Source organism: Helicoverpa zea, chromosome 3, assembly GCF_022581195.2.
Source record: "Helicoverpa zea isolate HzStark_Cry1AcR chromosome 3, ilHelZeax1.1, whole genome shotgun sequence".
Lineage (NCBI taxonomy): Eukaryota > Metazoa > Arthropoda > Insecta > Lepidoptera > Noctuidae > Helicoverpa > Helicoverpa zea.
In genome coordinates, this window is record NC_061454.1 from 7,213,920 (window position 1) to 7,237,859 (window position 23,940).

At 35.6% G+C, this 23,940-nt stretch overlaps 3 protein-coding genes across 5 annotated transcripts; 1 reads left to right on the plus strand and 2 right to left on the minus strand.

The window, feature by feature from the left end:
- Positions 1–5,383: 5,383 nt before the first annotated feature.
- On the minus strand, positions 5,384–13,868 carry LOC124646131 (EGF domain-specific O-linked N-acetylglucosamine transferase). The gene is made up of 8 exons (XM_047186210.1): positions 13,458–13,868; positions 11,968–12,058; positions 9,618–9,718; positions 9,299–9,475; positions 8,791–9,065; positions 8,303–8,637; positions 8,026–8,128; positions 5,384–7,687 (listed from the first exon to the last, which is right to left on the minus strand). Exons 1-8 carry the CDS (start codon positions 13,789–13,791, stop codon positions 7,520–7,522), a joined length of 1,584 nt encoding a protein of 527 aa, XP_047042166.1. The 5' UTR covers positions 13,792–13,868; the 3' UTR covers positions 5,384–7,519.
- Positions 13,869–14,420: 552 nt separating this feature from the next.
- Positions 14,421–20,440, plus strand: LOC124645802 (transcription factor Dp-1). Of its 3 annotated transcripts, none has more exons than XM_047185702.1 (11): positions 14,421–14,839; positions 15,149–15,270; positions 16,419–16,467; positions 17,687–17,760; positions 17,859–18,037; positions 18,405–18,573; positions 18,810–19,022; positions 19,103–19,251; positions 19,347–19,429; positions 19,604–19,687; positions 19,887–20,440. In XM_047185702.1, exons 1-11 carry the CDS (start codon positions 14,791–14,793, stop codon positions 20,057–20,059), a joined length of 1,344 nt encoding a protein of 447 aa, XP_047041658.1. In that variant the 5' UTR covers positions 14,421–14,790; the 3' UTR covers positions 20,060–20,440. The 3 variants fall into 3 exon arrangements, with proteins under 3 accessions (XP_047041658.1, XP_047041659.1, XP_047041660.1); XM_047185703.1 differs by having other exon boundaries at positions 14,421–14,697; XM_047185704.1 differs by having other exon boundaries at positions 14,421–14,693.
- A 786-nt stretch (positions 20,441–21,226) lies between these two features.
- Positions 21,227–23,725, minus strand: LOC124645804 (COP9 signalosome complex subunit 9). Its single transcript, XM_047185705.1, has 4 exons — positions 23,612–23,725; positions 23,390–23,473; positions 23,109–23,181; positions 21,227–21,321 (listed from the first exon to the last, which is right to left on the minus strand). Exons 2-4 carry the CDS (start codon positions 23,456–23,458, stop codon positions 21,284–21,286), a joined length of 180 nt encoding a protein of 59 aa, XP_047041661.1. The 5' UTR covers positions 23,459–23,473; positions 23,612–23,725; the 3' UTR covers positions 21,227–21,283.
- Positions 23,726–23,940: the final 215 nt, after the last annotated feature.

Below are 23,940 nucleotides of genomic sequence, written 5' to 3' on the forward strand. Positions count from 1 at the left end.
AGACGCCACGCACTCGCTATCTGTGCTGCATCACACACTACGTCATGTTATTACCATTCTCAAATTGATAATACCTAACCGTAAACTCGCAAGCTACATGAAGCAGACCAACATTCTATTGGTGATAATCACAGTCTTCTCCTTCCTGCCATGATCCGAAGTTTATGCAGCGTTGGCAAAATATGCTTTGCGCTTCTACACCTCTCTGTCAGAACAATACCTACTCATTTTCTTCTTGTTCATGTCATCCTTCAGGCAGCATATAATTTCTTCTTGTTCTGGATCACGGTCTGGATTCTATCTCTGTCTATTCACATTCATACTTAAAACACAGTCTTAGAGGCATGTTTCATCTGTCATCATTAATAGTGTATTTTATAGAATATCATATTATCTAGTGTATTTTATAGAAGACGAAGACTGTTTCCATAAAATCGTTTTTTAATGAAGGTTTACTTGTGGTCCCTACATTTCAATAACAATAGCTAAGTACATACCTAACATTTCCTGTAAAGCAACTCAATCGCTAACAATGTGCTAAGCAAGCTACTGCTAATTAACATAGATCAACGCAACGAGACAAACTATACTCCGAACACTTACAGTGTGACTGAGTCATCCACTTGAGTGAAAGCGGTGCACAAATTTCGATCAAGATACTAAAATCGATAGCACCTGACAATCAACAATAAATCACATATATCGAAACCACATAAACATTATCACACATCACTGCATGGCCCCGATAGATTCTTAAACTAACAATACTTTGGTGTACCAAGAAAACACTTGGGAGTGGTAAAAGAACGAACATTCAGATACCACAATAGCTTGTTGGAACCGCACGTGGACAAAAGGTTAAGACTTTAAGAGCCATTGAAACCTTTACTCAGTTCATTATATTTTGTTTACCGACGGCACCCACGCCACGTTGAGTCTAGAGATTTCAACTAGTGCATACGTTCAATACTCTATAATCAGTTCTAATTGAAATTCGATTCTATTTGCACTACTTTACTGTCTGCACATTGTTGCGGGTACGTGCCGCTACGATTCTGATGTCTTAATGCAATTCACATGCATCATCCCACGAATCGATTTGCAATACACCTTGGTAATATAATTCCTTTATACTAGTCCGGTACATTTATAAGCAACTTAATGTATTTATAAGTTTCATCACAGCTAAAGAAGATTACTCATTGAAATATTCACAATAGTTGTTAATAGAGCACCTTGCAATATGTGTGAAACTTTCCAAGCAATTGACAGCAAGTAACCTTGCTTGTTTAATTGAGTGCTACTTCCAAACAGACGCTTATTGGATAGATATGCAAGCTCCGTGACACGTGGGGTCATTCACTGAGTTTTTGCTTTTATGCGTAGGTGCGAAACTAAAGTTGATTGACGCCAAATGTAAGCACAGCTCACCTTTGAACTTTTAAGAGCATCTATTCAGATGTACGTAGGTAATGCTTGTTGCAGTCATAACTCTTGTATTGATCTAGTTTTTAAAACTCAAGCTGTAAAGATACCTATGTTTTTCTGTACCTACCTATGTGTTCTGTTATTGAAATACAGAATATGTCATGTCAAAACTTATTATTATTATTAGAATGTTTTCCATGATATCTGTTATTATTTAAGTAGCAGTAATGATAAAAGAGCAGTATCTTTTAGGATTGTAGAACCCTTAATTATAAGGTAAAGGTGCCTGCTTTTCGGTAAAAACTTAACTATGCCTAAAAAAGAATCAAGTAGATGTCATGTGGTACAATATATCATTTTGCGGTCGAGGCTGATTCGTCTCATCATAATAAAATCGACACTGACATCTAAACATAATAAAATATGATTATTGTGATTAAGCAATAAGTAGTTGATATCGGTTGCAAGATGCGCATTTCAATAAACACCTTTTGCTTACCCGGACAGGCGACAAGTTCGAGGTCAAATGTCAATCGTATCTAAATGTTGTGAAATTCAAGTAATAAGGTAATTGCGATTCGAAATTACTGGATACTCAAACCTATTTGCCAGTTATTTTTCGTATCGAAAATGACATTGACCTTTTATATGATTTGGAAATCTTCTGTGTTATTCGTTTCCGAAAGACACGACTTAACCGTTCGCCAATGACCAAAAAGAGAGAACCGAATGAAGTAGTCAGTGATAATAATGATTACTTAGTCCAATCTCTTAAAACCCCAAATGTGGGAGCAAGCTCGGCATGCTATTTTGAGATTCACTGACTTTGACTTTTCCAATCAAAGATGGGAAATAAACCTTATCACATTATCATAACCGTATCTACAAGAAACAGCAACAGAAAAAAAAAACATACAGGCCGAATTGAGAACCTCCTCCTTTTTGGGAAGTCGGTTACAAATAATATTGAATCTTCTTTGTATACATCTTAAGATCCAAACATGAATGTTGTGAACGTTCTAAAGCAAACTGTCAAATTAATTAATTGGGCCAAGCAGAGATCGTGCACGGTGCGCGGTACGACATGTTTAGAAACAGGAGTTGGCTGCAGGTATGAGTTATTGGAGCTGCTCGAGAGCCGGTGGGTGAGGCGTCACGTCACGGCACGTCACGCGTCGCTCGCGCATGCGCCGCGGAGCACTTGCGCCCGCGCCACGGGACAGCGCCGCCACCCGCTCCACTGCATCGTGTCGCCGCTATCGCTTTCACGTCGTGGTTATCGCCCCAGTGATAATCTGCATAGTGCGAACCGTTATTGAAAGCCACGGTACTAGTTTGTGCGTGAAGGCTACAATAGCGGCACTTTAATCTGATATTTATTGACCGAGAGATCGAATGAAGCTGGCTGTACTGAGAGGTGACCTAAATATGCAAGCTAATAATGTATGTAGCTTTGATACCTACCCACATACCATAAGTACCTACCTAAACCACGTAACCAATACCATGCCAATACTTAGTTACCTTTTCTTTTAGCACTGAAGTTTATTTTTCTTTCTTGGGTTGTTGAAATCTTCATAAAATATTTCCTTATAGCTATTGGTGTTATTAAAATAAATTGCCAATTTTCAGTTACAAAGTTCTTGAAATTAAAAAGAGTTAACATTGTGGTGGGCGTGGGCTGGTGGCAGGCGGCAGGACGCGCGCGCGCCTCCTATCAATGATCAATTTTGGTTCCGGCGAGATTATCTTTTGATCGGAGCAATTTCTCTTCGGTCTTATGTCTGATAACATCTGGAGAACAACGGTTTGCATCGTTCTGCATAATTATAAACCTGGAATTTACTCCGTGATTTTACCGTACCTACATGAGCACTTATGGCATTCGTCAATATTTTTTTATGTTATTGTTTACATCAAACCCCAAAGAGGTCATTAACCTTTAAATGCATACGCTAAGCAAAGCAATAAAGCACAGTATACAAAAACGTTGCTTAACATATCTAAAAACCTTTAACTGCAACCTAAAAAAGAGAACCTAATCATGGATGGGAATTTCGAGAACTGAAATTGAGTAACGCAATCTTAATGCGGCAGGAAGACAAACGAATGATCAGTATCATAAGTACCTAATAAAAATAGGAACGTGGATGTCGAGTAGGCGATCAAAGTAGGTAGAGAGCGAGGCAATCAGAAACAATTTTCTATTAGTATTTCTCGTTGGACATATTCCGACAACAAACACGATCGTCCCGAGAGCCGTGGGAATGCCCCAGTCGAGTAACGGACGGACGGACAAATGATGTTGGGCGATCTATTGCCTGTAATTGATGACGACTATTGTGTGCCTTTGAAAGAGCCACGAATGTTTGTCTTCGTTCTGTTACCTTCCGTTTGTTTGTTGCTATTGTTAATCTGAGACTTGTTGCCTTAATTCGCGCTGCTATTATTTAAATAACTGCTCGTAGACCGAAGATTAATTCTTTCTCGTATACACTTGGCATTCTCAGTTGCCGTTAAACCACTTGACATAGTTGATAGCAAACAGGGTTCAATCTTGCTTCAATTGTTTGTGTAACTATCGAGGATACGAGAGCTTCGATTTCTGCTTCGTAGTTATCTGCTTTTGTAATATCTAAGTAATAGATTCAAGTAGGTGTTTTGGGTTAGACGAGGTGCTATGAACTTATCAATAGAATTTTTATTAAGTATGCACGATTGCCATATTGGCCCTGAACAATTAAAAATCATAGTTTGAGCTGAACGGTTCTGGAACCCTGGCATCCCATCTCACATACTCCTCAATACCTCTGGAAGTACCTACTGCAAAAATGCGATGTATCGCAGGACGAATTTCCGTTATCATTACGAGAAATATGAAAAAATCTATGACGACATGCTCAGCATGAAAGATCTCTTTCATTTCTAGAAAAGGAGCCAAGGGCTAATACTGAACGGCCGAATATCACATATGAATCACAATCGTCCCATAAGGGAAAGTAACGAGGAAATGTGGGTACTAATCGATCAAAGCAGAATAAACTCAAAACAAACTAGGTGCAGTACGAGGTTTTGCTATTGGTCTACGTATTCAGGTTGTGAGTAACACGCTTAAATTGGGTACAAGGAATACAGTGTTTCAATAAGTATCGCAGATTTCCTACATAGGTATACAGTAGCGAGCCCCATGAGTATATTACTTTGTGCATGTAACGAGGACATAGCTACCTAATATACTCCACAAAATAAATCCATCTCTGGGATGGCAATAAGTCAGGTTATTAAAGATTGGAACCGGGAAGAGCACATAAATATGTATTTATTTGTCCAGCCCTATAACTAAAATTTCGAATAAGTAGTATCTTATGTTTAACATAAATACTCATAAAAGCTGGGCTCGTATAAGCTTAATATCTACAAATAGACTTAATATGCGCATTCTATATGCACCTGATTAACTTGTTTTCCAAGTAATACCAGATTATTTTATTGAAACATAAATATTATGGATTCATAAATCAGATCCAGGTCCAGATCAAGCTACGATCTTTTCTTCGGGTAAAATTATAGATGCCTTTATTCAAAAGTACAGTCCGCGTGGTAGGCGAATACGAATGGTGATAAATTTAGAAAATAGCACTGGGCGCCGGCGCCTGCGATAGCTATCAGCGACATGAATCAGCGTCGTCGCATCGGCGACCACCCGGCACCGCGCCACCGCGCGCCGCCGCCCGCCTCGTCTGTGGGCAGCGCCCCGCGCCCTAATGTTCTAATATCTATACACGCCCAAGATATTATTCAACTCTGACACTGTATGAGCACGATGTGTATTTGCACATTACATTAAAACTATGGAATCGAAATACGCTCTTCAAGATGTTATAACTTATCGCCAAAGGTGAAAATTTAGATATAATGGGTAATTGAAAAGTTATTCTAGACAAAAAACAAATGCTATGTGAAAACTTTTTATTACAAAACAAAGTAAAAAACATTAGATCTTAGTAACTATGCAAATAATTGCAGAGATAAAAACATACATTGTTCAACATTAAATATCTAATGAGATGTGAATACCAATTGTTAAAAAACAAGGAAGTAAATGCATTATTTTCCTACATATCACTTTAACATACACGATTAAAAATTAATTGATAAAGACTAACTAGTTATTCAAGATTAATAAGTTGTCAAATTTCGCACATACTTAGGCACCTCCTGTTTATCAGATCACAGACATGTTATTTTATATATAACTAAGTTACACTATTCGGCGTAATTTAATTTGAAAACTAATATTATTTCAATTAAGTTCTTGATTTTTATTTCGCGATACGATCTGGTTATGCCAAAAAGTTATGAGCACGTACGCCCGAGGGCGCGCACGGGCATCGCTCATTAATTTCCCTCTGTAAATATTGCCTCCACATTATGCGATTGTTTTACGATTTAATGCTCTCTCCTCCGACCTCTTTTCGATTTAGGGGCCCGTACTGTGTATTTTACACGAATAAGTTCCGCTTTCTTTGTTAATAGTTTTAAACCAAAACTTGTACCATTTATTTTAATTATCATAAATTAGTGGATACGCTACATCAGGTACCTACTTATCAATCATCATATATCAATATCATATTAAATCAATTTGATCGCACGTTTTCATAAGTCCTGTTATATGGACTTACAAAATAGAGAGCAAATACAAAATAACTCTGTTTTGCCTCATCAATTACCACTGGCACTTACGTATGTATTTGTAAAATCATTCCTAACTTCGAAAACAGTTAAATACAGTTGAAAAGAAAGAACGTAAGATATAAAAATGTGAATCCAAACAGTACGTAAATGCTGTACCCGTATAAGTAAATAAGTCAAGTGGACACGAGCTCGCATTCGATGCGGAGAACATTTATCTGAATATCGCAAACTGTAATTATGGAACTTAACGTTCGACGCGCGCTGTTACAATTAAACTAGCGGTGCCTTCACCAAATCATAAATTAAACAGATTACATCAACAACATTCGTTGTAATTTTTCAACGATTATTACCTGTAAGTTACTGCCGACCTTCGCCATAAGCTTTTGTAGGTTGCATTGTTGTTATTAATGTGTAATCAATAACTGGCTTATGATGAGCTGATTAAGTATTTGAGCAATTCCAAATTAAACTTATTTTTTTTTTACATATTTTAGGTTTATGTTGAAAAATCAACCTCCATAAAATGTGACGTGTTTCGTCAAATGTTGCGTTTCAATAAAAGAGGTAGGTACAATAATTGAGTAAAATTGCATTTAAGGTACATTTCCATACATCGCGGCCGACCAGTCGTGATTGACGCTACAGCAGTCAGACTCAGAATGTCGGTCCACGCACAGTAAAGTCGAAATTATTCATTTTCTACAACTTTTCGGTTATATGCTCCTCGTTTTGTTCGTTTGCACTGATTTTTTGAGAATAACATAGGCATAATGTCTTTAGGATCTCAACGGTGTTAAAAATATAAGACTTGACATAACTGCATATAAAAGGTTTACTTTACAAGAACAGGTCTCGGACCCGAGAAAATGGTTTTTTCACACCTTTCACATGAAAATTGATACAGACAGCTTCAAAGTAGCTGAACAAATAACTGATTGATTACATTGTATTCATCTTCTTTTTTTTAGTTTAAGATAGAGTCCGAGACGTTAAAAAATTATGACCAAAGGGTCGTTGTCAGGCACTTCTGAAAATATTGATTTGTTCAGCTACTTTTAACGCTGACCGTACATCTCAGCAAGTTGATACATCAAGCGGCATCTCGTGACGTTACGGCGAACTAACTCAATAAGCTTTTGAACTTTTACATAACTCTTTGAACTCTTGCGCTTTGAACTTTAACTCAATGAGCTTTTAGTACTACGTTTCAAAATCGCACTAATTTATAACATAATATATAATAATACTTGCAACAAAAATAATATCACACAGTACAAAAAATACTTGTAAAAAGCATAGAAATTATTAATTTCTCTAATAGATGGAATGTTTCATTGAACAAAGTAAAATAAAAATTATATCACAAGTTAGGAAACAGAGATTGACTGGCTTACAACTCTTCGTGAGATTTTCGTACTCCGGAAGCTTCGAGGAAAGCGTTAAAGGCTTTCTGCTGACGTACATAGTCAGCACATTTCTCCACTAATCTCAAAAACTCACGCACGTCGAAAGAATAATTGGTGAATTTAGCATGAGAACCTCCGCCAGGCCCGTGACCCTGAAAAAATATATATTATTACATAATGTATCGTACGATTTTGGAATAAAAATATGATCAATATCACGGTAAGGACATTTAAAAATATGGTGCCTTTATTCAAAAGAACTGCAATGAGGAGACAAGACTTGAAAAAATCCCAATCATGACAGCACATTCCTCATAGCTAATGCCATACTAATTTAATGATGCACACATTCACACGTTGGGGGAACATAATTAGGAAAAACTTATTGAGTGCCGCTTACGACAAACTGTCACCTCACTGACTAATTAAAATTGGGCCTATGTAAGAATATAGCCATATTTTTATTTTGTTACACATAAGTGAAATCTACCTCATCTTGTTGCACCAATTTAGTTTTATCTTCCCACGTTACGTATTTAAGTCCGCGAAGTCTGGTTAGATCCAAGTAACAGTTAGGATCCTCGCAATTGTAACTGAAATAATGAAAAAAGAAAAATATGAATCATTGTATATTTACTTCAATTTAATGTTTGTTTAGTGACAAAACTTGAATGCCAATGATTGACTCTTGACCATTATGGTAATAACAACTGTGTGTTTATTTATCATAATTCATTTACTTTCAAACTCATTACACAGGTACTCACACTTCGAACACGGCCGCCCAATCAGGCAGGAAGAGGAGATGCGTCAAGCCGGCGCCGTGCATGCCAACAAACACGTCTGTGTTATGAGTTATTTCCAACTGTTTCAGAAACGGCACAGTTTTATCGTACACCACCCTTTTCACTTTATACCCCTCCACCTTACTCAACGCGTCTATGATCGCCTTCTCGTTCAATATCGAGCGGTATGTTGTACCTCTTGACAATAGAGTCACTCTAACCTTGTCATTGGTGCGAGGATGCAGTTTTATGTTTAGGGAATGAATTATATGTTTTGAAAATGCATGAAACAAGCCACTCCTTTCACAGCCATATATCTGAAATAGATTTAGAATTTAACGAAGTTTGGTAGAGAGTTAATTATGTAAGGTTCTTTTTAATGGTGCTTGAAATATTTCCCAACATTTTAAAATATTTACACAAAGTTTACAATTATTATGTGTAAAAACATAAAATATTTATAAACTTACCAAGGGAGTATTGTAGTAAAGTCCAAAAATCATTCTAGGCAGTAGAGGCAACACAACATTTTTGAAGCAAACTACTTTGCCCCTGAATGTTTTTAAATCCCAGATAGGATTATCAGTGAAAGCTTTGAAAGTGTCTTTAAAAGCCGATTCATAAGTGAACGTTTCCCAAATCAATATGTGATTGTCCTTAGAAAATGTAGAAGGATGAGTTGAGTTCACATGCAGAGATGCATACAAGTTGAAAAAATCACAGAAGTGGTGGTACATGTTTACAGCTGAAACAAAAAAACATCAATAAGTTTCACACTGGCTAATACATTCTCATGGCATATATGTTATGGACCATGTGATTAATTCGGGCATTATTTATAATGCCAGAGCATTATGAATAATGACTAGCTTTATCGGGCCAAGTGATTAATAACTATCTTAACTTCATTATTTATCACATTGCACGGGCATTATTATATTATATATCATGTGAATAATAATAATACAATAAACCTACTTGCATCTAATTTCATAATGTATGTTGGTTTATCTATAACTACATCACACACTCCATCAGCTATGGGCTTTTTACGAGTTTTAACAAAATGCACAAGTTCAGGTGACCATGATTGTAGGGCACTCATATGTTCTGCTTCTTTCATAAGCCTCTCAGAGTAAAAATTGCAGAAACCACCTGAAATAAAATATATTTAGAAGTTCAGTATTAGTTCATCTGTTTGTTGAAGTAAACCAAAAATGATAAATTTTACAATAATGAATGTGTACAACCTTGCATTAACTGCCTACTAATAATTGCTGAAAAAGTGCATATGTACCTATTTGACCAGGCCCAAGAATATCCATTTTGTATCGCAAGTTGTCTCCTCTGCCAACAAGACCAGTAAAATTGAGCATCATGTTCCGACCTCTACAAAATCTGGAAATGAAACACATACAATTATAATACTCAGATACAGGGCTTGGTAAATTAATAAGTTTTGCAAGCATTTCCACCTCTTTAGGCTGTGTAAATAAATAGACTTATTAATTACACAAGGGAACAAGATTTTTGTTGCATGAAATATTACGACTAATATTGTATATTTTTGGGCTGCTAATTGAAGATCTGAAGTCAGAATTTCTGTATCAGCTTTAGTTTTGAGATATCAACAAAACGTGATTTTCAAGAAAAACACAATTTTATTAACAAAAAACAGCAGAGAACAACAATTAAGCATCAAAAAACTTTCTTTTATAAGATTTTCTAGCTTGATTCGGTTTACTAGGGCCAGTGATGCCAGATGGGGGGGATTTCCCCCAAATTTGGGGGTATTTTCTACCCACGGGGGATTTTTTGGGGGGAAGAATCCTTTGGGGGGATCAGCGGGGGGATTAAAAATTGGCTTGGAGGGAGTTGGAGGATTTTTCGAAAAAGTTTTATGACTGAACGCGACCAAATAACTCACTACTTAATTCTAACGCACCATAGAACCACACACAAAAACATACACACACTACCACAATAATGCTGCGTGCGGAGAACGACGATGAACGATGATACTATATTTAATTTATTTTACAGAAAAGAGCTGTTCGAGCCATTTATAATCTGGGTCCAAAAGTTTCTCTGAGAGAGAAATTCAAAGAAATAAATATTCTGACTGTTGCTCCTCAACAAATTTTTGAAAATTTAATGTACGTTCGTAAAAACATATCTAACTTTGTTCAAATGTTTGATGTTCATAGCATAAATACTATCATCATACTATCATTTATAGGAATAAACATAATCTTGATGTACATGTTACTCGCCTCCACAGAGTAAGTAACTCGTTCGTGGGTCAAAGTACACGCTTTTACAATAAACTTCCCAAAGCTTTCCAATTAAATGTTTTTCTAATTACTGGGGGTTTTTTCTCAAAACACTAACATTTTGGGGGGATTTTGGGTGAGATTTGGGGAGAACGCTAGATCATCATTTGGCAACACTGACTAGGGCTGTCTTTAATGCTGCAACAGTAGTTCGCCATCATGTTGGCATTCCAATGACCCTGGGACCGCTTTTCCATAGTCCGAATATCTTGATGGAGCCGTTCACCTTGTTCTTCACTTTGTTGAGATCACATAGATTTTCAGGGAAATGGTCGAAATGGCTAAGGGGGAAATATACCTTGATGCTCATATTACAACCAAGCCGACAACATCTGTTCAAAGTGATTTGAATAAGCTTTCATCCTTTTTGTTTGAAAGAAAATTTTGTGCAATCCAAACGAATTCGTTTCAGGCATTTTTTTCGGTATCGGTCATGTAATTATGAAACTTACACTTACATCAACCACCTTATTTGTGGACTATCAGAAATTCCGGCTTTTAGTTTCTCTATACTCAAATTATGGGACTTTTTAGACATGTATTGAGCATTTTTGTTCAGAGCTTTTACAAATTGTTTCATGAGCCCAAGTTTGATGTGCAAAGGTGGTAGCACCTTTTTTAAGGTAAAGTAGTACATAACAAGTTAGGGTAAATCCATTTGGATCGTTTTTTTTTTGTTAATACCGTTCATATCAACCATGCAGAAAAACTACCTAATGATTCGAGGTTTCCCGCCAGATCATCGGTGTTTGTTACTTGAAATGGGGTCTTTTCTTATTTTTCCATAACCTTAAAGGCTCGACACATGTTTTACATACCATTTTAGACACCCAGTAGGTACCTGTCGCAGGTGTCTAAAGAAAATCCAAAGAACTCAAAGTACACCCGTTTCAAGAACTCCGACACGCTTAGTCTACAATCTTTAAATGTATATTCACCACAAATATTACAGAAATAGTTAGTATCATTTTTACAATTATTTTGCAATATAGAAATAATAAAAATTATATACTTTTTAAATAAAATGCTCTGTTTTATGAAATTTAAGTGTAACTAGTTCGAAAATACGGTCAATAGCTGTATCTCAAAAACTAAAGCTGTTAGAAAAAAAATGTGGGTAGATTTGAAATCAGCGACCTCGAATTAGTAAACAAAAGTCATACAATTTCATACAACAAAAAAAAAGTCTTATTTTGTTCCCTTGTGTTATTTTATTTATCATAAGTATTTTACATATTTTTTTTTATTATTTTAAGTTTAACTACAACTGTCTCCTTCAGCCATCATTTTCAAATAGAAATGTTTTATACATACCTCAAATATTTGGAACATTCTAGTGAAGTGTCGTCTGGGTAAGTTGCTTCACACATGACCATTAGATCATCTATCTGTTCTTTAACGTAACCTGAAATTAAATACATACCAAATAATTTAATTCAACACAATTTTGAAAGTACATAGGGCAGAGGATGTAGAGACAGTAATGATAGTAGCATGTGTACAATTGTTTCATCTTTGAAAACCTTTACATACAACAGATAACTACAATTTACACATTATTTTATCTATGGATAGTATACTTTTTTCCATTTCCTAAAGACTTGTTGGATTCAGGTGCAACATAATATTTATATAAATGATATTGGCAAATGCTTTCAGTACACTAAGCACCTTATGTATGCAGACAATCTCAAAATCTATAAATCCATCGCAAATATAGTTGACTGCCTCTTATTTCAACAAGACTTGGATAGGCTAACAGACTATTGCTATAATAATAAATTGCAACTGAGTTTACCTAAATGTCATTATTTAAATTTTACCAAAAATAAACACATCGTCAGCTACGCTTACAACCTTTGTCAAGCACCTCTTCAAAAAGTAACATCTATTAAGGACCTAGGAATAACACTTGATCATAAACTTCACCTTGACTTACATATTGAAAAAAATATTAATAAAGCTTATCAGCTATATGGATTCATAATGAGATCAACCCAAGACTTTAAAAGAGTCGCATCATATCTCTGTTTGTATAAAGCTTTAGTTCGCTCGCAGTTAGAGTATGCTGTGTCCGTATGGTATCCTTTTTATAACAAATACGTAGATATGATTGAGAATGTTCAACGTAAGTTTTTGCGTGGAATGCACTATAGATGCTATGGCTACTATTTGCCTTATGACCAGTTGCTAAATAAGTATAAGTTGTTAACTCTAAGTTCCAGACGTCAGTATCTGGAAGCCATGAATCTCTTTAAAATTGTCAGAAATAAGTTGGATTGGATAGATTTAAACAACTTGTTATGTTATCTTGTTCCTAGAACCATACATAGACGATGGGTGTGTGCCGGTAAACTTTTTGCAGTGGGCCATTCCCGAACCAATACAGGTCTCCGTTCCCCCGTTCGTCGTATGGTTGCTAATTATAATAAGAACTTTGTACATATTGACATATTTACTTGTACCATGGGCCAGTTCAAGAGTCTTATTTGTAAATCACTCAGTAATAATATTAACATCAACACGTAGTTTATTCCCAGATATGTTTTTGTATGTATAGTTAGTCTTCGTATTTTTTTTTAGGTCTTCTAACTTTAGCTTAATTTTTTATGTCTCTATATATTTTTATTAATTTGTAGATAACGTTGTGGGTTGCATTGTTACATCTATTTTAGTTTATAATGCCTGTGTTCACTATTTACAATGTAACTGTTTGTTGTCTCTTCCCAATAAAATAAAATAAAATAAAAACATTGAATGAAAACTGTATAGTATATATAATTATCCAGTAGTTAAGAACTTACCAAAATCTGCTTGAGTGTAGAATGTATCATACTGCGCCTCTTTGGTCTTTACCCAGCCTCGATGATCACCAGGACAGACAGGTCGTACCGGGTACGAATCATCTCTATTACATTCTCGTTCATAGCCCCAACATCTCTTAACCCCAGTTAACTCTTTGTATATACATTTTGGTTCTGCTAAACAAGCTTTAGCTAAACTAGGAAAAGCATTGAAAACATATGTTACATGTTCCGGCGGCACATTCAGTTTATCAAGTCCTATTGATATAATGCTTTTAAATGATATACAAACATAGAAGATATACAACAGCAGCCACATATTTACAATTTTCATTGAAAGTTATTGTGTACTTGCTGATACTATTGAATTTTATAAAGTTAAAGCTTTCGTAGGCAACAAACAGCACCACAGCACCAGAAAGCTTGTTGATGTTGACAATGTCAACATAAACGTGACATTGACATAACGTCAACCGGAACTAGATCATAGACACATGTCATATTGAGATGAGAAATAGAGGTGAAAGAAAGAAAGAAAGGAAGCTATTTATTTATTTTCCTCTCTTACAACTATCCTATGAATATATTATGCAATGTTATTTTATTTCCATTGTTGTCCGTTATTTTAAACATTCAGAAATCAAGCTGGTACATTTTTACTAAAACATAAATCTTCTTAACATTCGGCTAGAAAACTATAGTGTTTTGTATGTATTTTTAACCTTTTAAAAGAAGAAAAAAAACAATAGATTTAAAGAAGTGCATCATCGAAACATCTACGCTGTTTTGCACGTTGCTATAAAGGTACGTATCCAGACTTAAAAATAAAAAATCTTTTTGTGAATTGCCAACTGAAAAAATCAAAGATAAATCTCATTTTATCTGATAGATGGCGGTATCCTCAAAATTATTTGGCGCCTTTTCCTGAATACAAAATTCCCGGTGGATGCCACCACGATTACCACGTGAACACACAACAGCAGTGTCCAATCAGCTGGTAAATCATAAAACCGCCCGCCCGCCTCTTTCTATTTACTCTTCCGTTGATTTAAATTGGACTTTTATGTGCGTTGTTTATACGTTCGTGAATACATTTTACAAACGTGAGATAGTTGAGCTTAATGCCATTAATAACAAAGTGATACTTCGATAAAAAGTATAATATGATTTGATTTTCCGACCTTCGAAGTTAACCCAAAAGTAATGTCGCCATTTTGACCATACAAATCGAGTTTAGTAGGTATTATTATTTTGTTTGGTCATCAACAAATGTTTAAATGCTACATTAGTGAATTTCGTAAATGGATGTTTATTTGCGAGGAATACGGAGAAAATGTCTCAGACGAATAGTACTGTAAATTTTCTTATACATGACGCTAATGGTTAGTAGCTAAGCTATTCTTCGTGAAGCTTATTATTATTTTAATTATTTTTACTTAGTAGTTGCAGTTCTGCTCGTAACTTTCCATGGTCATGCAATTCTAAAAATTTACAGTGTCCGTAAAGTATTTTGTTACATGACGCGCCCGTTTGGGTAGTCTTTCCCGTCAGTGCATTATTTGTTCTCATCAAGCATAGTCATTTTTTAGATTTTTACGTAGCCGTTTTATAATTTAGTTGTGCTAGTGACACTACCTAGAACTACTATCTCAAGAATTAAGGATCATATTAATGATAATATTTAATTTTAGGGCATCCTCAAATGGTAAAAGTTGTTCAGAATACAAATAATCAGTCAGTTGCTCAAATCAAAATTAAGCCCAATCCTGTGAAAATCATAAAACTGCCAGCAACAGCTGAAGGAAATTTAAAGGTATGTAGCACTATTGTACTATAGCAAATTAATGTTTAAATAACCTAGCATAGCAAGTATTTTTTTAGTTATGATGATTTCTAGACAACCATGTACACACACTTTACATTAGGGTAAAATACAATTCATTTAGAATTTTGAAAATTAATACCTCATGATACAAAGGCACAAGTTAATTGAGTGTAAAACTATTTTAACCTGCCCAGAGTTTCATGACTAAATAGCTAGTTTGGATAGTCAAAGGATGATGTGTTTTGAACGCATTACATCAGTATTTCAATCACTTCTTTTGTTGTCATTTTAATACCGCATTTCTTTAAATTGTTTCAATTGCTACATGTGATCATTGCTTCTGTTTCTTATTATGTCATTGCTTTACCAAATTCCAGTGCAAACCAAGATTAATTTGTGAATAGTCATGGAATTTGTCTGGCAATGACAAGTAATCATTCCATGACTATTCATAAAATCTAAGATTCATTCAAACTCACTCCAAATCCAATTGCCTAGCTCTTCTTCTGTTATGCAAAGTATTAAGAGTCTATTATTAGAGAGTAGATCCCACAGGGAGTACCCCAACAATGAAAATAAGAAATTAAAAATCATTCGTATTTTAAAGTCAATACGGTAATGACAAACCTGAAATTAAATGCCTACTCTGAATGGGTTGAATTACCAGCTTATCCATAATAAGTGTATCTATCCAAAATGGAAAACCCCAAAAGAAATGAAGGGTGGGGATTTGGAGGCTATTATGTAAAGGACAACATCCATTTTGGTCCAACAATTGAAAGGCCATGGAAAACAAATTAGCCTGAGTATTTATTAGCCACTGTGCTTGGTAGCATTTGAGTTCCTCTATCTGGAGAATCTTGCCTGAATATGATGTTTCAAGTCCGACTTTGAAAATACTTCCATCATTGTTAATAATGGTTGCAACTGTCATCTGGTTGTCCAAGATCTGATGATGGGATCCCTGGGAAATAGAGCCCAACTCTTGAGAATTGTAGGCATATATCTCCACAAAATAATGAAGGTTTAGATCTGACCTGATGATGGAGACTAGAGAGAAGAATGTATGGAATGTAGATGATATCCTTTGAAATGTTCATAATGTATTGATAATTTTCTATCTTTCTATTTTGCAGACATCAGTATACAGAGCAGTGAAACTGACTGGCATTAAATGTGCATCAAGTAAGTTTTCATTCTTATTTTCATGTCTGTATTTTAGACGACTTCCGTCGTCCTGCCCTTTTCCCAATTTTATCAGCGTACGGCGCTCGGAAGCTTTCCCTGTGCGTCGCCTGGAAGATACGCCCTAAACTGATAGGGATCACATCTTTTTCACCATGTAAATGTATATTGCACATACATGTGGGTCCTTTTTAGGGGTCCGTACCCAAAGGGTAAAACGGGACCCTATTGTTTTCGCTCCTCTTCCGTCCGTCCGTCTGTCTGTCACCAGGCTGTATCTGAGAGTTGAAATTTGCACAGATGATGTATTTCTGTTGCCGCTATAACAAAAAATACTGAAAACTAGAATAAAATAAATATTTTGGGGGGCTTCGATACAACAAACGTGATTTGTTTGCTCATTTTTGCTCGATATCGGCAACAAGTAGATGCGGTTTTATAAATAATGGTACGGAACCCTTCGTGCGCGAGTCCGACTCGCACTTGGCCGTTTTTTTACGACCGGCTGACGTCGGCCCTCCTTAGGAAGGTAGTTTTACTCTCCAGCTGGAGATTGCTCAAAGGTGCTGAATAATATGGGTACCAGGTTCTCTTAGTCGCCTCTTACGACACCAATCTATACTAATATCATAAAGCTGAAGAGTTTGTTTGTTTGAACGCGCTAATCTCAGGAACTACTGGTACAATTTGAAAATTTGGATGATATAGGGCTGACCCCTATTCAAAACCGGAAGTTACACGACGTATATGAGAGAGTCATTTTTGATGAAACCCAGGCAGTTCTTGCTCATTCTTGTTCAGGCGTGTAGAATTGTTATTCCTAGAACAATTGCCCCCAGAAAATTATTCCTCATCTGCATAGCCTTTCCCAAACTATGTTGGAGTTGGATTACAGTCTTTTACCTGTTTTATTTGGAGCTAAGTTTTATTTCTCTAGCTCTTATTAAATATTTGCAAAACTGATAATAATAACACATTTAGAAGAATGGGTATTTTACGTACGGATGGTCAACATCTGCTCGTTTTTGTTTAGTGAAAAGACGGTCATGTTCGCATAGTCGGCGCCGTGTAGCGAAACAACATGAGTGGTGGCAATCAGTTTTGCACATTCATCAATATCATGGTAGACTTTTGCTCAGAATAACCACATAGTGGGGATTGTCCAGAAAAAATCTCCTGTTAGTTAAAAATTATTAATAATACTATAATATTTTTTCAGAGTTCCTGCATGTGGATAATATAGCAAATTTGCAAAAAATTAAAGTTGAGCCAAAGGAAGTTGAAGAAATTCAGGTATCACCATTATGCATTACTTATCCTTACTACATAGATTATTTAAACTTTTTTATTACAAGGACACTAAACAAATAATAATTTATGTCTTTTTCTAGATAAAACAGGAACCACTTACGGAACTGAAATATCTTCATACTGTGCCGGAACGCAGCTCAACACCATCAAAATCTGAGGGCCAGGTAACAAGCACTAGCACTGCTAACAGCTTGTCTCCTACTATGTCTCATGCCTCGAGAAGGAGACACGATTCTGACAATGATCCCCCGGCAGAATAGTAAGTATTCATGCAACATGATTGATTTTGACATACTAATGTTTACACTTGAATCATATTTTGTAATTTTCTTGTTCATTTTCTTATCTTATTGTTTATTATGTGACATCAGCCCACGGTATCACCCTGAAGAAACTGTTTCCCACACTGATATAAAGTGTAAGCTATATTATTGCCAAGTTGTATCAAAATCCATCCAGCAGTTCGGCGTGAAAGAAGAACTAACATCCGTTTCATAAACGAAAATTTTGCTACATCTTTCCGAAAAAGTTACCTACATAGTAACTGAGTACTTAAACACTACTTTGGCACAGTTGAACTGACTTATATTTCAGTGTTAATAATACTTAATATATTTAATTTTCAGTACCACTAAGCGACGTAAACATGCAGACAAGGTTGGCAAAGGTTTGAGGCATTTCTCAATGAAAGTTTGTGAAAAGGTCCGAAACAAAGGCTTCACCTCATACAACGAAGTTGCTGATGAATTAGTTCTAGAATTTGCAGCAGGCATGCACGGTTCAGCAGATAGCCAAGTATGTATATTACACACACTTTATGTAATTTGTATTTTAATAAAATAATAGGTCTCCAATCTAATAATATAATTTTATGTTTTGAACACTGCCAAATAGCACTGGCTAAATAGTCCTTAAAGAACTAGGATAAAAAAAAACATCAGGCTCACAAGCCCCCCCCTTGAGGAATTATGATGATAATATTTCAATTCTATTTCATCCAAATGATATTCAGAGTGAATTTAACATTACAGCAATATGATCAGAAGAATATCCGCAGAAGAGTATATGATGCATTAAATGTATTAATGGCAATGAACATAATATCTAAAGAAAAGAAGGAAATACGATGGCTTGGACTCCCAACAAATAGTGTGCAAGAATGTACTGCATTAGAAAAGGAAAAGCAAGCTAAGTTAGAGCAGATTCAAAAGAAAACACAACAGTTACAGGAGCTCATATTACAGGTACTCTCCATAAATGCGCCTTACGTAAACAAAATAATGATATATACTTACACCATAATAATATTAAATTTTCTTTCCAGCACATTTCATTTAAGAGTTTAATAGAAAGAAATAAAGAAGCAGAGAGCAAAGGAGTCAAACCATCTCCATCTTCAGCTATCCATTTGCCATTCATTGTTGTGAATACTAGTGATAAAGCTTTAATTGACTGCAGTATTTCTAATGATAAGTATGTGCCTAATATTGATGAATTTTTAATTTTTGACAAAATTGGCCTCAAATTAGGATTTGCTTCCATAATAATCTTCTGTTTAATTTTTCCAGGACAGAATATATGTTCAATTTCAACAAAAGGTTCCAAATACACGATGATATCGACATTCTAAAAAGAATGGGACTTCTGTTTGGTAAGTAATAATAAAAAATATTTATTCCTACATTTTTTTTTAATGTAAATGCTAATTTCCATGAGTAGGCAAACTTAAATTTCCCTGTTCATTTGTGGAAGTATAATTTTTTAAGACAAGAAAAGAAGAAAATTAGCACCCTAAGATATTTTACAATTTATGTATCTGTTCCAGGGTTAGATAAGGGAGAATGTTCAGAAGAAGATATTGAGAGAGCAAAAAGTATGGTCCCCAAATCCTTAAAGACATATGTAGAACGTAAGTATCAGTATTTACATATTATTTATCAACCAATTAAAAGGGAAAATCCCTAAAATCTCATGTTAAAATGAACAATGCACATAACAAATACTGATGAAAAATAATTAATTTAAAATAGGAGATGTTAATGAGCGAATAGTTAAACAAAAAAAAAGCAACATAAATTGGAAATTCATTGAGATTCGTTGTTTCATAGAAATGGGCAGAGGAGTGATAACAAAACTTTCAACAATGCTCGAAGAAGAGGAGCTGGAAGATGAGGCGGGTGATGAGGAGGACGCGATAGAAGCGGAGGCAGAAGCCGAGGAGGAGCACGAGGAACCCGACGCCAACGACTACAGCGACGACAGCAGCGACGTCGACGTGTAGTCCGCACCGCCCCGCGAACATCACTACGTTCATATAAACTAGGTGTTACTGTTGCATGTCGGCTAACTTTATGTAATACGCCACATAAGTTCAAACATTATATTAGCTTAAAACATATTTTGACACAATGTAATAATTTAATATTATAAAACAATTCCAATTATACAAATATGATTTTAATGTTTGTAATATAATACAATTATTAAACATTTTGATCGTCATTAATCATAAACATCTTTTTCTTGCATATTAGGTTACAATCAGCTCTCATCTCCAATTTAAGGTTCGATAATTAGTGACCATATAAAAACTGGCGCATGTAAAAATGCTTAACTTATTTTTCTTAATGTGTGGATGTAATAAAATAAATTTAGCTTGAAATGTTTGCGAACGTTTATGTTCATACTTAATATAATAATGTTTATTTATAATTCAAAACACATAATTGAAGGAGGGGCAATGTATAGAGAAATAATAATATCTAATGAAATGATGCGCACATGACATGAAAGAGTTTTTACCCCATTTCCAGAAAGAGGGTAATGTTTTTTTTTAAGTTGTAATCCATACATAAATGCTTTATCATTGTTATTACACATATTCATGATATTTTAAATATACCGAAATCGTCCGATGCATTATGAAATAATGATGAAAACCTTGATAACTTCATGCTTAGATTGAGCAAGATATACTATCCTCCCCACTCAGAGACATTTAATGATTACTTAGTCACTCCTTAGTGACGGAATTTCATACAAATGCTTCACTAAAGGGCTTATTACACTTGACTAAATTCAGTCATCTAAATGATTCAGTTACTAAATTCAGTCAAATGTAATCGCATTTAGGAAGGTAGGTTTCATTAAATCATTTAGAAACCTAATTAGACGACTGAATTTAGTCAAATGTAATAAGCACTTAAGGAATGGCTTAAGTAACCATTAAATGTCTCTGAGTGGGGAGGTATGAAATTCACACATTGGACGATTCCAGTTATATGATCCAGAAGATTGCTATAACACAACTATGTCTGAGTAGGCATTCTAGGCTTTCTACACCAACAAGTTTCTAATTTGTTCAAAGGAAAATGTTTCTAATTTTGATTGTTGAAGATTATTTTGTATGGAATTGTTTTAATGATAAGTGAAATAAAGGTCAATAAAATATTATCTTATAATTTAATTAAGAGAATTAATTTACATTAAAAATTATTATCACTTTTCACTTCAAATCGTCGTCATCAAACAAGTCTTCAAAATCTGAAACATAAATTATTATTATCTTGTATGTCTCTACCAGACCTCGGGACTATAGAGTCCCGGATTTTTGGGAGGTGAACGTGGGGCCGAAGCCAACACGCTGAAGCCCTTTTGAGACAACTTTAATGAAATGGTGACACAAAACCGACGATTATCCCTGTATACACTATAGAAATGTACCCAAGGACAATCCCCGGTTCTGTGCTAAACTATTGCTAACTATGGATGAAAACTACTTGGGCTATTGTGATGAGATGCTAGTGGACTAGGAATGGGGAAACTACGGGAACTATGGCACCTGCCGATAACAATGTAATAAATACACGTAAAAATGGCAGGTGGAGACTCGCCAACTCACTTACTGGGCCCCCGGGAATCAGTCGCTAAATCGCAACAAGAGGGCAACAGGGACGTGAGCGGCTGAGAAGGGTGAGGATACCTCGGCGGACTTTAAACGCAGATCACGCGCTCCCTGTGGGTCCAGCATCACCGGCCCACTCGCCACTTACCACGAGGCACCTACCCTCCGAGTGGGCTGCTAACCCTGCTCTAGCGACTCCACTCTGACCGGCCGATGAAGGCAAGCCAAGAGGCGGGAGACCTATCCCCCGTCATGCTTCACTCCGGCAGGCCGTAGATGGGGGACAGTATACTCTCCCTGGAGCACTCGGATATATAGCCCCGCGGGGTCGCTACTCCCCGTCATCCGCCTCAGATGCCCTGCGGGGCTTTATTATTATTATTATTCCATTATCACATGGTGACTTTCACAAATTCTACCTTAATATGGCAAAAATAATTTGGGATAACAACACTTGTATGGACCACTGAAAACTCAAGTTGACTATTGGACCCAGCGCTTTATAAAAGCAGTACATTGTAGCCTCTAACATCGACTTCTGAGATAGTAAGAGCTATTATTTTTCTTGGTACTTGATATTTCATCTGGCTAGTTCAAGTTACGGATAAAACTGCAGGAACAGCAAGATGATTGTTTTGTGAAAGACAATATGGCTGGGAATAATGTCTCTAGTAAGATGATGCCAGATAGAGGATCATAAATGAACTCATTGCAGTGCCAATGGTGTGCGTTCACGCAGCGGAATGTTGTTGAATTTAAAGATTTTAATTATGCAGATAATTAGTGTAAGATGGTGTATTTTAGGTTTATATTTTTATCTTTTAAACCCCACGTTTTTTTCTAAATGTTTTTTAAACAAATTCAAAACAACGTATGTAAAAATCTACAGCTCTCTATGTAAGCGCTTTATATGAAAACTAGCTAATGACCAAACGTTTGCGTAGCGGAAACTTGAATTTCTCCGAAGTTTATGCATGCACTGATTTTATTCATACATAAATAATTATGCACAAATACACACTAATTTTTGGACACATCTCTTTTCTTCTAAAGTATATGGATAAAAAAAAGTTCTGCCAGGACAACGTTCGCCCAGCGGAATCAGTTTTTGGTGAATTTCTCCACAATGGCTGCATACACAATTTTTTATTTACCATACACAATTATAGAAAGTCTTACACTAATTATCTGCATAATTAAAATCTTTAAATTCAACAACATTCCGCTGCGCGAACGCACACGTGCCAATGCTGAATAAAGATGAGATATGGGGAGGATGAGATGATTCATTTATTTTTAACTGATTCTATGCCGCTAATTAAATAAAAATAGAAAATCAATTGTCTTGTGTGGATCTGTGCCACCTGGCATACAAGAGGTTAAGCTTGGAACGAAACACGCCAAAAAAATATGAATGAAAACCAACCATTGAAGAAATCTGAATGTACAGCCTTTTCATTAGCAGCCAAGTCCATTAGGAGATTAGAGGGACCACCAGCCTGAAAAAGATAAGTAAATTGGGTGATAATAATCAAGAACTAGGGGTGCCTAAGACAACCCACTGACTGGCCGTGTACTGGGTAACCGGGTTGAGATCAGATAGGCAGTCGCTCCTTGTAAAATACTGGTACCTATATAGCTGTGGTTAGACTGGAAGTCTAACTGCTGTGGATAGAAAAGATGGTGAGTAGGTGTTTTAACACTCACTTCTTCTAAATCCATGTAAGGTCCAACACCTTCAGGAAACATTTCATCAGCAGCTACTGTTGGCTTCATGTCTGAATATTTGAACTGCAACAAACATTCTTGTTCTTATTCATAAGAAATAATATTCAGAAGCATAAATGTGAGATAGCGTTAATTAATTTACTATAATAATGTTCCTAATTTCAATGAGATTTTATTTTTGAGTGAATACAAAAACCAGACCTGTTTCAATCTCACAAAATAACACAAAAACACGGTTCTGGCAAACAACTGAAAGTGAGCATGACACTTGCTTGACAAACAGAAGACAGCATGTTGACATTGACATTGTCTCAACAAAAATGGCAATTAATGGCATAGACATTCGTTTGACCATAGAGGATTTGATTAGGCTATCTTGAGACGATCAATTAAATTGCGTTTTATTACGGTTTGTATAAATTAATTGACCGCATAGGTTTAATATTAACTAAACAATTTGGGTTTTGGGTTTTGTGCAATGCTAATACTGAAGATAGCGCAAAGATTTTGAGATTTTGCACACTGACTGC

Excerpts from the sequence above, each read along its gene's own strand:
- LOC124646131 (XM_047186210.1), bottom strand. The coding sequence starts at position 13,791 with ATGAAAATTGTAAATATGTGGCTGCTGTTGTATATCTTCTATGTTTGT. Across the intron at positions 9,066-9,298 it reads CATTATGAAATTAGATGCAA|CTGTAAACATGTACCACCAC; the intron begins GTAGGTTTATTG and ends TTTTTGTTTCAG. Across the intron at positions 7,688-8,025 it reads AATTGGTGCAACAAGATGAG|GGTCACGGGCCTGGCGGAGG; the intron begins GTAGATTTCACT and ends ATATTTTTTCAG.
- LOC124645802 (XM_047185702.1), top strand. The coding sequence starts at position 14,791 with ATGTCTCAGACGAATAGTACTGTAAATTTTCTTATACATGACGCTAAT. Across the intron at positions 16,468-17,686 it reads TGGCATTAAATGTGCATCAA|AGTTCCTGCATGTGGATAAT; the intron begins GTAAGTTTTCAT and ends ATATTTTTTCAG. Across the intron at positions 19,688-19,886 it reads CTTAAAGACATATGTAGAAC|AAATGGGCAGAGGAGTGATA; the intron begins GTAAGTATCAGT and ends GTTGTTTCATAG.
- LOC124645804 (XM_047185705.1), bottom strand. The coding sequence starts at position 23,458 with ATGAAGCCAACAGTAGCTGCTGATGAAATGTTTCCTGAAGGTGTTGGA. Across the intron at positions 23,182-23,389 it reads CTTACATGGATTTAGAAGAA|GCTGGTGGTCCCTCTAATCT; the intron begins GTGAGTGTTAAA and ends TATCTTTTTCAG. Across the intron at positions 21,322-23,108 it reads ACATTCAGATTTCTTCAATG|ATTTTGAAGACTTGTTTGAT; the intron begins GTTGGTTTTCAT and ends TTTATGTTTCAG.